General features: G+C 31.3%; 1 protein-coding gene across 4 annotated transcripts in view; it reads right to left on the bottom strand.

Moving 5' to 3' along the window:
- LOC134695480 (ubiquitin carboxyl-terminal hydrolase 37-like) overlaps positions 1-10,517 on the bottom strand; it is a 35,417-nt gene extending 24,900 nt beyond the window's left edge. For 2 of the 4 annotated variants that reach the window (XM_063556756.1, XM_063556757.1), the window contains exons 1-5: positions 10,420-10,517; positions 2,944-3,125; positions 2,163-2,331; positions 1,048-1,153; positions 584-649 (exon numbers count right to left, since the gene is read on the bottom strand). In XM_063556756.1, the coding sequence (XP_063412826.1) occupies positions 584-649; positions 1,048-1,153; positions 2,163-2,331; positions 2,944-3,120 (518 nt within the window). In that variant the 5' untranslated portion in view covers positions 3,121-3,125; positions 10,420-10,517. The remainder of the gene's footprint in view (positions 1-583; positions 650-1,047; positions 1,154-2,162; positions 2,332-2,943; positions 3,126-10,419) is intronic. The other 2 variants (XM_063556758.1, XM_063556759.1) reach the window with 1 other exon arrangement.
- Positions 10,518-14,605: the final 4,088 nt, after the last annotated feature.

The following is a 14,605-nucleotide window of genomic DNA, read 5'->3' as shown; positions in this document are numbered from 1 at the left end:
TTACAACCTTTTGATAAAGAACTATTGATAGAATGGAAATGAGGAATATGTCAAAGCATCCTTCAACTGGAAGGTGACTTCAGCTGGCCCGTAAACAATAATGTATAATTTCTAGACACCCTATAAGGTTGGGCCCTTTTTAATGGATATGTAATATGAAGTTGGATCTTACGTAACACATACATGTATCTTATAAAAAGTTATTTTCTAAAAAACAAGAATATGTCCCCAGTACACAGATGCCCCATCCACATTATCATTTTCTATGTCCAGTGGACCGTGAAAATGGGGGAAAATCTCTAATTTGGCTTTAAAATTAGAAAGATCATATCATACGGAACATGTGTGCTAAGTTTCAAGTTGATTGGACTTCAACTTCATCAAAAGCTACCTCAACCAAAAACTTTAACCTGAAGTGGGACAGACGAATGGATGGACAGACGAACAGACAAACGGATGCACAGACCAGAAAACATAATGCCCATAAATGGGGCATAAAAAAATGAAATAATTATATCTCTTCATCCAGACATGAGAAGTAACCTCTTAAAACATGTAAAAGTGTATAGGCAGACTACAGTACCTATTTTCCTTCCCATCTTCTTCAAAATCATCTTCTAACGATCTTTTTCTGTCTTTTGATTTCACGCTGAAAACAAATAACAAATCATTTTTATTATGAACAGTTTGCTGTTAAAAAAAAACCCAGCAGGATCACTAAGACTGATTTCCAACCCATGGATGTAAGGACATTAAATATATATATAAGCTTATAAAACACATACTATTTTGATGGCAAAATAATGTTAATTCCAGATAAAACTTATAAAATACTTTAAATATAACTTTGGAGATATATAATTAAGGAATAAAAACATAAAAATCTGAAATAATTCTCAATGTGTTTACAGTATTGATTTGAATTAAAAGAGATTACAACTTTTAATTCATTTTATTCCATGATTTCATAGAAAATTAAGAACCTTGTTGAATAATTCAGGTGACCTTAACATGTAGTTATATATAATTACTATGGTAACAATTTACCTGTACCTTGTGAATGTATCGGGTGATATGTGATGGTCTGTATGGTAATTACTAATGACTTGTTTGGTTGGTGTCATCTTTACTTCTGCTTTGACTATACCAGGTTCTAATATATGAAATAATATTTCAAATTAAAATCATAAATCTTAAATACTTGTCAAATTTTATACAATATTCATCTTGAATCATGATAGCCATGCATTGACTTTTCTTGGTGTGTATTGTTAGTGTTTCTGGTAATTTTTCATACTTTTTTCACTATCAATATGACTTAAAGAGTTTGAAATATTGTAAGGATACCTGTTTATTGCTGTTTTTGCCCTCTAGATGTTTTTTGTTGTTGTCATTTTGTATTTTTGAGTAACTGTCATAGTGAACTTTTTGTTGCAAGTGTTGTTTAGCTGCAGTCATATTGATCAACAGTGAAAGCTGTTTAAACCGAACCTCATCAGGACTTAGGATTTTGTTTGGTTTTGACCGATGGTCGGTTTTATCAGGTTCACAATGCACATAATTTGATGACGCTGATTACGAACCTGTTTGGTTTAGACTTTTTTCGGTTTATGCAGGATTCGGTACAGTCAGGTTTCACTGTATTTGTTTTTTGTGCTGTTAAGTTGCAGTCAGTGACCTTGATCCTTAACAACTCCTTTAATTCATTTAATTATTGATCTCAATGACAAGTACCCAACAATCTTTACAATCATCATCTTAATAATTCCAGTCAGGTTAAGATAACCTTCCTAGGACAATAATCTGAAGTTTGAGGGGAAAATGTTTTGTGTTAGAAAAATAAACTTTACTGAAGGACAAATGTCGATTTCATCAAATGGAAGTCTTTTATTTTCATTAATTAGCATTTTATTTAAAATACAATTTAAATATTGGAAATTAAAACAAGTATAGAAATTTGCACTGATTTAAAACTTTTAGTATTCTCTTTTTGGTTAATTCAAACTTTGTAGAAATTGTAGCATTGCAGAGATTGAAATACTTGTCTATCACAATGTCTTTTTTGGGTTATAATGAAATTTTTTTGTAGCTGTTTCATTGGTGTATAACAAAATATTCTTGTATTCATTACTGTAATAAATTAATGCTTTCAATTTACTAACCATCCCTTAATTTCTGAATGTTTAGTAGTTTTTCATAAACTCGTTTCATATCCTGATCATCTTTAGGAGTATGTGGCTTTAAATGAAAATTCATGGAGGAACTACCAGTCTGTAACTCAATAACAAGCTGAGCCTTACAAATCAACTTCTTAATGACTCCAGGAGAAAGCTGAAAAAATGGAAATGTTATCACAGTTTAATTGTAGAATAAAACTTATGGGAGGGGACATGGAAGGTACATTTTAGACTACAACCTTCCATTTAAATAAAAAATAAGAAAGAAAAGATAGGAGTTTAATAAAATAGTTAGATGTAAATTAATAATTGTAAATATCATTGAAGGTTACATGATAATATAAAATTTGGAGTTTAATAAAGTTCACTGACCAAGTATGGTTAATAACTGACAAATGTATTCAGGTTTAAACCTGCTGCATTTGTTTACCCATTTCCAAAGTAAGGAGTCTGTTGAACAGTGGTTGTCATTTGCTGATGCAGTTCATAAGTGTTTCTCATTTTTCGTTTTTTTAAATACATGTAGATCAGACCCTTGGTTTTCTGGTTACAATTGTTTTACCCTAGTCATTTTTTGGCCCTTGATAGCAATAAGCTTGATGTTCCATGTGAACACGTTTCCAAGTCTCTGTGTTGAAGGCTGTGCTTTGACCTGTAATTGTAATTTTTACACATTGAAACTTTGATTGAGAGTTGTCTCATTGACACACATACTACATCTTTTTATATCTATATGACCCATACTGATTTAAACCCTTCCACTTACAGCTATACATTTATGTGAATTGCCTGGACTGACATCATACTCTAAATTCATGCTCCATCGCCCATTATGAAGCTGGATAATAAGAGTTCCATTTTTCCACATAACATTTCCTGTATCAATTCCAGAATACTTGACTTTCCCACTACACTCGACCCTTGATGCCTCTGTTAACTGCATTACTTCTGTAAATGTAAAATACAAATAACATTTAATATGATAGATTCATTTATCTTCATGGATACAAATATTTGTGAATTTAACAAAAAGTTTGTAAGTATTTTAGATTGTGTACAGTAATATGCCAAAATCTGTCTACAAGCATGACAAGCCCATTTACAAAAAGTGCATATTTCTTTGAACCTTGAAATTTATAAAATCCAGAATCCAAAGAATAATGATGAATCCACATAATTTCAAATCTAATATATGTGGTCTCTGTAATTACTATATTTGGAAATCCCCTGAATTAATGATTGTCATGTTGGTTGAACCTGAAGTCCCCCTCCTCCCCCTTTCCCAACTTTTTCCTCAGCTACAACGGTATTTTTTTTTACCTAATGGTTAGCATCTCTGAACAAACCCAGGTCAACTAGGGGAGTTAATTAGTATCGTCTTGTATTGTGTTTTTGACCTAATTCTACTTTCACTTCCCGTATGCTGTGCATGCCCGCAGGATGTCATATTCGGCTGCTACAGTACGGGTAGGGACTTATTTTTATGGATGTCTTAATCCGTCTAGTCGGATATGAATAATCTGACATTTTTATGGTAGGTAGTATGTCATTAATCAACAAATCCAGGTGTGATTGGCAATATATTTGTCCTTTCATCTTAATCCGTGCTGCTAGAATTACGGTTCACTGATTTCAGAATCAGGTTACCTGTAATTTTAACCTCTCAGTCACTTTATTGATTACATCGTTTTTGACATAAAATATTTTTACAGGTGAAGTACTGGAGAAAACTTTGTTTTAATAAAAAAATAGCCTATTTTTTAAATTATGGTTTTTATATTTCAACTGCTATTTATTTTCTAATTTTTCCTCAAAATTAGTTTTGTTCTATGTTCGTTGTAACATTGTTCATTATGCTAAATTTATATAATTGATCTGCATTTGGGGGTAGGGAGTAAATAGGGTCCAGATCTCGAAATCCCGGGCTTAAAAACACGGAAGTCCTAAGGTCCCGAATTTAAATAAATCAAAATCCCGACATCGCGAAAAAAGGAATTACCAGATCCCCAAAGTGTTAATCCCGAAATCCCAAACTTAATTGCATAATATTAATTTACAATCCATGTAAAAAATGAAACGTGTATGTTATATATTTTTCACAGCAATCTGTTAAGCAAAATTTGCCGTGAAAAGATAATTCCATGATACACATATAAGTGATCAACAGCATGTGGTTGAACTTTAACTTGACTCCACTCACAATATTATTGAATGCTAATAAAAGATATTTTAAAGATCGATTTTAAAGATCGATTTTGTCCACTGCACGAGATTTTTATATGGCGGGAAATGTTGTAACAGTAAACTCAGGTGACCTTACTGAACGACCGTGGGAAAATCCATTCATGATTAAATTTGATGTGGAATGATTGACAGTATTGTGCGTTAGTTTTGAGACTCTTGATCGATTGACCAGAATAAAATTTAATCGATTTACATGTAAAATCAAAACAAGATTTAGTCTTTAACTATTTTTTGTTTTATTTTTATCAGTCATTTCCCGGATTCCCATTTAAATAATCTACTTTGGAGAACTCCTTTAAACTTCGGAAATAATACAACATCAATTTAAAAATTCTTACGGACTGCGCGAGCAATAGAATGACTAGAAGTACGACGAAAAAGTAAAGACAGCTGATCATGACTAGTATGATTAGCCTTCAATCCCATTGGGGTATAAATGTGCATTTATTCAATAAACTATATAAGGTTAAATTTTGATTTTCGTGTATCGATTCGTAAAATATATTTATAATAAAAACACCGGCGATTTTCATAAAATATTCGAGACATGAAAATAGAAAGGCAATATCCCGAGTGTCAACATTTTTTTGTAAAAAAAAAATAGGAATCGAAATATGATCACGGCGTTATAAATATTGTATTTAAAGAAACCAATTGTTTGACTTTTAAAGAGATTAACGGGAAAATATATGTCAAAATAGAAAGCACGAGTGATCTGTCTGACCAAAATGTTTTACTTGCGAGAAATGATTGACAGGTGTTAATTGATGTAGAGGCTCCGACGGGGAAAGTTGTATCAAAAGGAAAATAGCTTTATTCACAATGCCTATACATATTTTATAAATACGATATGTTGGCCTCTCGAGGTTGGCCTTATGCTTAAAATTGTGTTTCTAATAATAACAAATAAAGGAACAGGACGTTAAAAGGGGGAAATAATATATTAACCATCAACGAAAACTCATATAATTTACGGGATTGATGTCTCAACAATTTGAATTAAACTTCGATTGAAAACACTCTTGGTTGTTATTAGGCTTATTATTTTGAATTAGATGAAATATTTACGGTTTACAAATACAAATGCAAATACAAAATAGTTTATTGGCACAAAACTATTATAATAATTGGCAACACAATATATTGTTAAAAATCGTCTTTATTTCATTTTCAAATTATAAAAAAAAAAAAATCCCACATTTATGATATTTAATTTTAATTCAAAATATTTAATTTTTATTTTAAATTCTTATATTTAATTTTAATTTCAATTCTTTTTCTTTGAATACAAAACAATATTTTACATTTATCTATTCTCCATAAATACAAATATATCTGTACAGGTAAAATTTAATTCTAATCAAGCTGGAACAGATTGATTTACGACCTTCCACTTGGATATTGCACAGCAGGTGTTTATTACACTGGGACAACTGTCCGACCAGTCTGACATCTAGACGAATTAAGGCTTCCATAAAAATAAGTCCCTACCTGTACTGTATACTTAGTAACAATAGCAAATGATACCACGTGGGATGAACATTTTTTAAATAAAGTTATTATATAGAGTATTTACGTTTTTTTATTTGATATCACATTTTTGTACCCTTTTCACTAATACTAGTTTTACCTTCCAAAAGAATCGGTCTAAAATATACAAATTTTCTAAACTTATGGCAGAGGTCTTCTTGCAAGCAAATTTAACTTCAAGGTCATTAAGTCACATGACTGTCAGGTGGTTAGTTGTAATACTTAAAGTTAATTTGAATACGGAAATACACATGCTCCTTACAGCTTTTTACCGAAAAAATAAAATATCAGTTAAATTTTATTTACAGAAAAAACAGTGTCAGTGGAAATTTCAGACAATACTCACCAACCTCACTTCACAATGGATTAACCAAAGTATTTAACAAAAACATGAATGTATACAAGACCATACAAGTCTTCCAAAGTGCCTCATCCTGAAATGTGTACAACTTGTCCAAAAAAAGACATCAAAATAATCTTTTATATCTTATAGTTGTATATTTAACCATTTAATTCTTTAAGTCATAAGTTTGATCGCCTCTAACACTTTGATACAGTACATTCCGTGACATAGTCTGAAAAATGTCACAGGTTTTAAAAAGGATCAGCATCAGCGACCTAAATGTCGATGATTGATTACCTGTTGTCAATCAAATCATCAGCTGATAATAAGTGCAATAAAATCAGCCAAGCGTGCATGGTCGGCCGCACATGCTACTTTATATTGTGTAATTAGTAATGATAATGTTACAGGTAAAATCGATAATTACATAATAGACATTTAAAAGGCATGAACGGTTTTCAGATTGTTTCAATTCAGTTCTAATTATTTAATTTACCAATAAAAGAAATATGTTTTTTTCAGGTCTGTCCGAGGAAGAAACATTCTACACATTATTGTTCTCTTATTTATCTTCTCAGTTTATCTTTTTTTACGATTCGAATAGAAATTAAAATATCTTTTCCTTTCCGTTCTTTTCTCATTACTTCTACACTCAGTTATATGTTCTAGTATTTTGTAGATTAGTTTTCTTTTAAAAAACATGAGTTTCCTGTCTTTATTCATATTTGAAAAAGTAATGTGAGGGAGGGAAAGAGGGGTCCTGATCTCGCAAAAAAAAACAAAATCCCCAAAATCCCGGGCTTAAAAATACAAAATCACGAGGTCCCAAAATTAGAAAAAAAAATTCCGGATCCCGAAAGGATCACTCTCGAAATCCCAAGCTTAAAAACACCTGACCCTGAAGTCCCAATAAAAGTCCTATCCCCCTCTTATATATATTCTCAAAACGTGAAATATTACTGTAATAAAAAATACACAAATGAAACAGCTGATGGAACATCTATTATTGAAAACTAGTTTTTCGTTTGTAAGATACGATGTTTATTTTTATTGTAATAAAATATTTGAATGGGAAGAGAATTTGATCGAACATTTAAATGTATTGCTGGTGAAAGCGGGGTCAAGGTTGACACGATAATATCACGTGTACATGTGTTTAAAACTTTGGGGTTTCCTGTTCAATTTCATGGATAAAATTATCAATCGGAACTTTTGACGAAGAAATAACTCTTCAATAATTATTGTACTGCATAGCGAGAATGGCCGAGTAGTTACGATTGATAAAATTATAAAAGAAATTATTAGCCTAGCATGTAACTATGTCCAGTGTTTATTCTTTGTAAAATAACACGTCATATTCAACTGGATAAAAAATCTATGATAAAAAAAAAGCGAGATTTTCTTCTCAGTAAAATAGTTTGCAGCAAAAAAAACTATCTCCGAGATTTTTTCTAGGTAAATTAGAATGCATCAAATTTTCTCAATTATAATTTAAAACTTACTGAATAGCGTAAATATGTGTTTACATAAAATTTCAATATTTTCTTTTGTACTTGAAGAACAAGAACATGTAGGATAAAAAAATATATATGTTTCAGAAATCAGTCACAAACAGTAGAGGGTCACTACTTGATAAGGCAATTTGTGTATAATTAGTAAAACTCTTTGAAGCCCCCCTTTGAGTATTATTATTATTATTATTGAGTGTACAACAAATTGAAGATATCTTTTTGAATGATTTGTGTAGCCTTGAAAAAGACTGTTATGAAATAGTTTCTGCTGCATCTCTCGTTTATACCATGTTGATCTCCTAAATACCGGACTATCGCGCTGACTTTCCAATTCTGACGGAATAGAGATAATATTTCTAGTCTATGGCAGTGACTAAGTTTAGATTTCTGCATTATCGTAATTGATCTTTTCTCTGAATGTGCATTTACAATACTGAATAAATAATCATTATTTATAAGTCTTTATATATACATCATGTACATGTAGGATATATTTTAATCATATAACTTTAATATTTACAACCATATGGAGGTAGGCATGTATTTCCTTTCACTAAACATGCTGGTGTCACTTTTAATAAACATACTTGACAATTATCATGCATGTCTCTGCAATGTCTATCACAAATACATGTATGAAACTAATAGGAAATAATATTTTTTTTAAATATTAAAGTATGTGTTTTTAAAAAGAAATATATATTAAACTCATTTCCAAAACAACTTTCCAGTGAATTTATTTCTGCTCTTAAAAATTAATTGATAAAAGATGAGTTTTGTTCTTTTTCTCAAATCAGTTAAAAATCAAAGAAATAAAGGATAATTGTGTGTTGACAAGCATTCTTAAATAATCTTGTTTTTGTTTTATTTATTCAATTAATGAACTTGATTAAGAACAAAAGCTTTAACCTATAAAATCTGACAAGCCGGCCTTACAAGATTAAAAGAAAAGAAAAATTTAACAAATATTTTATTTACTGGTGAAACATCAAAAACAAGACTAAATAATACCAAGAATGCTGCAAATAACTAAAGAAAAAAGGGAGAGCTTTAACCTATAAAATCAGACAAGGTCACAAGATTAAAAAAAAAGGAATTACACACATACATTGTTCATGTACCAATTCAAAACATATTCTTTTATATATAAAACCAAAATCCTTTAAAATGACAACTTGTTTTAGCACAAACAAGAGAAATAAAATAAATTAAATTAAATTAATAGGAAGATGGTTATAAATATATATTACATTTAAAATTTAGTTTTTATTAATATTTGAACAAAATTAGATTTAGAATAAATTCTTTAAGATACAGCAGACCTGTGAAGAATATAAAACAGATATATTCTTTAATGTTTTATTCTGACAGACAAAATAACAGAAAAGCATAATAAAAGTTATATTTTTTCTTAATTCTGCAAGGACAACACAGGTAAATTTACCTGTACAGCTAAATATTATGTAATCAAGACATGAAACCTTCTACCTGTTAAAGGATTTAAACACCTGGCTGATCACCTTTAATTATCCCAGCAGGTAGTCTGACCATCAGCCAGTGATTTATGACCCCCCAATAAAAGCCCAGCATTTAATGCCAGGCATACAAGATGCTGATGATTTTTCAGACCATGTCACAGTGTGTACTGTATAAACTTTGGTATCAAATTTAAAACCTATTCCAGAAATGTACGACATGTCGTTTCCGACTTTTTACCCTTTTTTAGATAGGTCGAAAACACCAGACGCTTGTTTTTGTCAACCAAGATGCCATCGATCTAATGAACTCAAATGAAAAAAAAATTAAAAGACCGAAATATATTTCCGATACAATTATTTTATGCACAAATATTCTAGCGACTCTCAAAATATTAGGTATGTCTATGTTCAAACATATAACAGGGAATTTCGGAAAAATATGTTAGTAGGTCGAAAATAAAATACACGAAGATAAAATGGCAGTGGCTATTTTTTTTGGGGCAAAATAGAAAATACATGTATGATATTTAGCGTCTACATGTCATCAATTATATAAAATATCTTTATTTTACAACAGCAAAACCGCATATTTCAATAGAAATGACTAATTTAACTGCACTTCAAATTCAATATTGTGAATAAATCTGATTGATTGGATTAATACCTTCGGACTTCTCATTTGAACAAACATACCCAATGGATATAATTTATCCCGTCCAAAACTATTGTGCTAGACTGGCGGCCTTGTATCATATAAATCTAGCCTCAATTTGTTTATTTATCATTTATCTCTTAAACTCTACAATATGCAAGTTTCATCTGTCTGGCAAATCAGGCCAGGGCAAATGGTTGAACTAGACAATGTGACAAGAAGTCATTGTGATGTCAGAGTTAAAGAATTAGAATGAAAAGCAACAAAATCAGTACTTCATAAAATTGCTTTCAATTTACACGGTTCTTTTTAATGTTTTCATGATTTTTTTTCTAAACAGACAATATTTTTACTGGCCGGTTTCCGAGAGCTAGCCGTCGTACGACTTTTGGTTTATCATGAAGATTGAAACATGTCGATCAGACACCTTTGATATTTATGTGGGTTTTGAAAGGTGTTCATGTAACTTTATCCCTATATTTACCACTTCTAAGATTCTTTTTTTGTGTGCAGAACTATGCCTCATTTCGCGGCATTTTTTATACCGGAAATTACGCACCGTACATAAGGCATGAACTTTCTTGGAACTGACCTGTAATGTATCCGGAATTACTTCAACTTAAAAAGTTCATTGATGCTTTTCACAGAATATAAAAACATATACACAATAACAAATAAAACAAAGCATGCAACTTTCAAATAAACGCATTTTAGGATTTCCAACTAATTATTAATACTAGTATAAGTGAGTTTTTCTATCTTTTTTAAACTTTTAAAATGAGAGGATACTGAGTGGTATGATATTATCAGTATATAATTTTTATTTTATTCATCTGATGTTAACGTAAAAAAAAGAATATGTGATATAATTGCCAATTAGATAATTCAGGCTTCACAAGAGACCGAATGACATAAAGTTCTTGAATTAAAAACTATATGTTACTGTACAGCCTCAGTCAACAATACACCTTATCGCTATTTGTCCGCCATTACTGGACATCACACAGGGTCCCGTAAAATTTTGACGTCATAATTCAAAATGTCTGACGCCACAATGGAAAAATGATTGTTGTATGACGCCAATAGTTCAAGCGGAAAAGATTCTCGGGTCAAGCGGAAATAGCGATAAGGTGTATGAGTGGCAAATCCCGCACAGTCAGCTATAAAAGGCAGCCTCCAAAATGACAAATGTGAAACTATGAAAACGAAAAAAAACTACAACGGCCTAAAAAAATATAATTAAAACAAAATATCACGACAACACAGCCAGCCCTTTTCAACTGATTTTTATGGTTAGTTATTGGCCGGATTTGCCATTGCTAGGCCGATGTACGGCACGGATTAATCGCAAAAATTGGAAACATGTAGATCAGACAACTTTAATATTAACAACTTTACCCAAATGTAAATGTTATGCTGTTACACCACTATCGTCGGCTAGAGGTGGGTTGAGTGCCCATGCACACACATGTTTAACTTGATCCCGCAAAATATTATTTGTGCATGTCCCAAGCCAAGTGTATAAAGTACAATGATCGCCGTTGGTTCATGTCTGTCATGTTTGTTATATTCGTAAATTGTTTCGTTATAAATAAGGCCGCTATGTCACAGTTTTCAATTGAATATGTTTCATATGTTTCACCTTGGGTCATTTTAAGCATTCGAATAATTGCTTTGAATATTTAAGATGTAAAGAGTAAGAAGGAGAGGAATATTTTCAACTTGTAAAATCCAAAGTACATATTGATTGTTATGTAAAAATAAAATAGAAATAATATTAAGAATACTTTATTTTTTAAAATGTATCGACGTTTCCCGTTTTTGTTTCAACAAGTAAACTTTTTAAGACTTTGACAAAACACCCAAAGGAAAGAAAGAAAATGACAGAAAGGCCCAGCATCGAAACTGTCTTAAAAACCTTTGCATACAAAAATCAAATCTAAATTATGAACAATCGACACTCTAAGTAAACGGTTCCAATTTCAACTGCTCCGGGAGGGTTGGTGTAATAAAATCAACGGTACCAATTGTGTTGCACCAGATGCGCATTTCGACAATACATGTCTCTTCAGTGATGCTCGTGGCCAAAATATTTGAAATCCAAAGCATATATAAAAGATGAAGAGCTATAATCCAAAAGGTCCAAAAGTATAGCCAAATTCGTGAAAGGAATCAGAGCTTTGCATGAGGGAGATACATTCCTTAATTTATAATAATTTATAATATTTTGTAACAGCAAATTTTAATAACACAAAAAAATCCGTATTTTCATGCCAATACCGAAGTACTGGCTACTGGGCTGGTGATACCCTCGGGGACTAATAGTCCACCAGCAGAGGCATCGACCCAGTGGTAGTAATAAAATCAACGGTACCAATTTTGTAAGTGAAACATATATGATTCAGAACACAAAACACATATGTTTGCCTGTGAAAGAGCTTTCACATGTTTGTTATATCTTTTTTGTTCTTAATTGTTAATCAAATATTATGGTGTTTGGATGTTAAAATACTTATCCGCGCTTGCTATGGTTTTGCTTAGATTTCTTACCATCTCTGTGTCGAAATGCCATGTGTTTGTCAAATGTCTGTTAATCAACGTATTAAACATCGTATAAATTATACACTTGCTGATCTGTTATCTATAATAAAAAATAATGGTGAAATCAAGTATTATGCAAATTCGGTCATATATACCAATAGACAAATTATATGTTATTTTTCAGGAGTGTGATACAATTTCTTTTTGTAACCCGTTGTATTAATACGCCCGTATTATTACGTATACAGCCGTTTGTCATTACAGGTTATTTCCTGGTATCGATAAACCTGAAAATCCTAAACGGCATAGATAAGACCGATTTAAGGATGGACTTAGTATCGACTTAGGACACTGTTAAGTTGTGCCTCGAAGCTATCTCAGACGCATCTTATGTTAGGACGTCCTAAACATATCCTATGTGCGTAGTTCTAAATAGTTAAAGTAATTGTTTGATAAAACATTTATTATAAACGAAACCAATTGATAAAATTGTTTACAAAAATTTGTAATAACATGTATTTAATTAAATGCATGATTTCAAATGTTATAAAATAATATTAAATATCATTTTGATATAAACTGTAAAACAATTTGTTTTGAAATGAGAATATTGAATTCCTAGTGTCATCGTATCGTAAAAACACGAAGTTCAAAGTTTAAAATCATGCACAATTTCTATATACGAGTAAAAAACCGATGGTGCGTTTCTTTTCACGTTCATCTTCACGTAAAAAATGAGAAAAAAGCATGTATAAAGTTAGGATGAAGATATGATGATCTTAAGACACCTAATTGGGTGTCCTAAAATTAGGACTAAAAATGTGACATATTCTAAGTTAAGAAAGCTTCGAGAACACAAATGATGACAAATAAAGGCAACAGTAGTATACCGCTGTTAAAAACTCATACATCCATGGACAAAAAACAAAATCGGGGTTTTGTCATAAGATGGTCTTAGGACACGTCCTAATCCTAAGATAGCTTCGAGAACACCGATTTTTAATTATACGTCAGTAACATCAGACGTCAACATAGAAAATAATATGTTCCTTCCACTTGGGTCTGTGAAACATCTAGTTTTAGATATGTTCCTTATGGTCATGTCATTACGGAAAACCTCAACATCGTCGAAGATTGTGAGGTCAAAACATTTCTTACGAAAGGACCTAGATATCGTCCGCCATCTATAATAGATTGGAAACACCTTGTCATCATGTCATTAAAGGCGCTCTGTCTGCCTACTGTCAAAATTGGTGTAAACGTGAAAAATCTGATAAAAAATCTCCAGACAGTTATTTGAGTAAATTGTGAATACTGTTGATATAGGTATATCTCATTTTGAAAACAATTTGGAATTAAAAATAGGGTCCATGATATACCCATTTCTAGAATAAAAAAAATAAACAAAATAAACAAAATAAATCCAGGTACTTGCAAAGCTGTTTGTGTTCGTACCTGCAGACAAAGCAGCCAATAATGTAGTGGTGGTGGGACGCATATACTATACGGAAGTTCTTCAAAACGAAAATATCAATTCTTCTACATTCAGGTATGTACGCTCCACAGAGAGTCAAATTGCCAACAATCATTTCACGGGCACTACCTAGCTTATAACCTCTTCTGAACATTTGAAAGTCCCGGTAATGTAGTAGTTACCTGAATTTCACATACAGAAATTTAAATTACGTTTCATCTCTGCATCTAGTAAGTGTTCTACTACTAATATGTAAGTGCTTCTAACTGCCTCCCTTACTACTATCAAAGAACTCAATATTAGCCTTTGTAGTAAAGCTTCATGAAAATAAGGATATTTATTATTTTGTGTAAAAAAATCTTTAGAGATTTTAAATAAAATACATGCTTTGATGGTCATTCTTATTCTTCTCTCTACACTTCACTACATTTCCACACTATCTTAACAATAACACGTTGTCATATTTATTTAAGTGGTCTTGTGAAAAATCTCATTGCAGTAAATTAAATTAACAAGTTTCAAGGCTTTCTCTGTAACGAAAAAGGAAAGTATGCTAGATACACTTACTGGCATGGAATTGTGAAGATATGATTGAAGCATTAAATTTCTTCTGGACAACATATATATGTACGTTTCGGAAATAAAGTGTATCGAT

This window comes from Mytilus trossulus, chromosome 13, assembly GCF_036588685.1.
Source record: "Mytilus trossulus isolate FHL-02 chromosome 13, PNRI_Mtr1.1.1.hap1, whole genome shotgun sequence".
NCBI lineage: Eukaryota > Metazoa > Mollusca > Bivalvia > Mytilida > Mytilidae > Mytilus > Mytilus trossulus.
The sequence above is the reverse complement of the archived record's forward strand: the minus strand, read 5'-3'. Positions and strand labels throughout refer to the sequence as shown.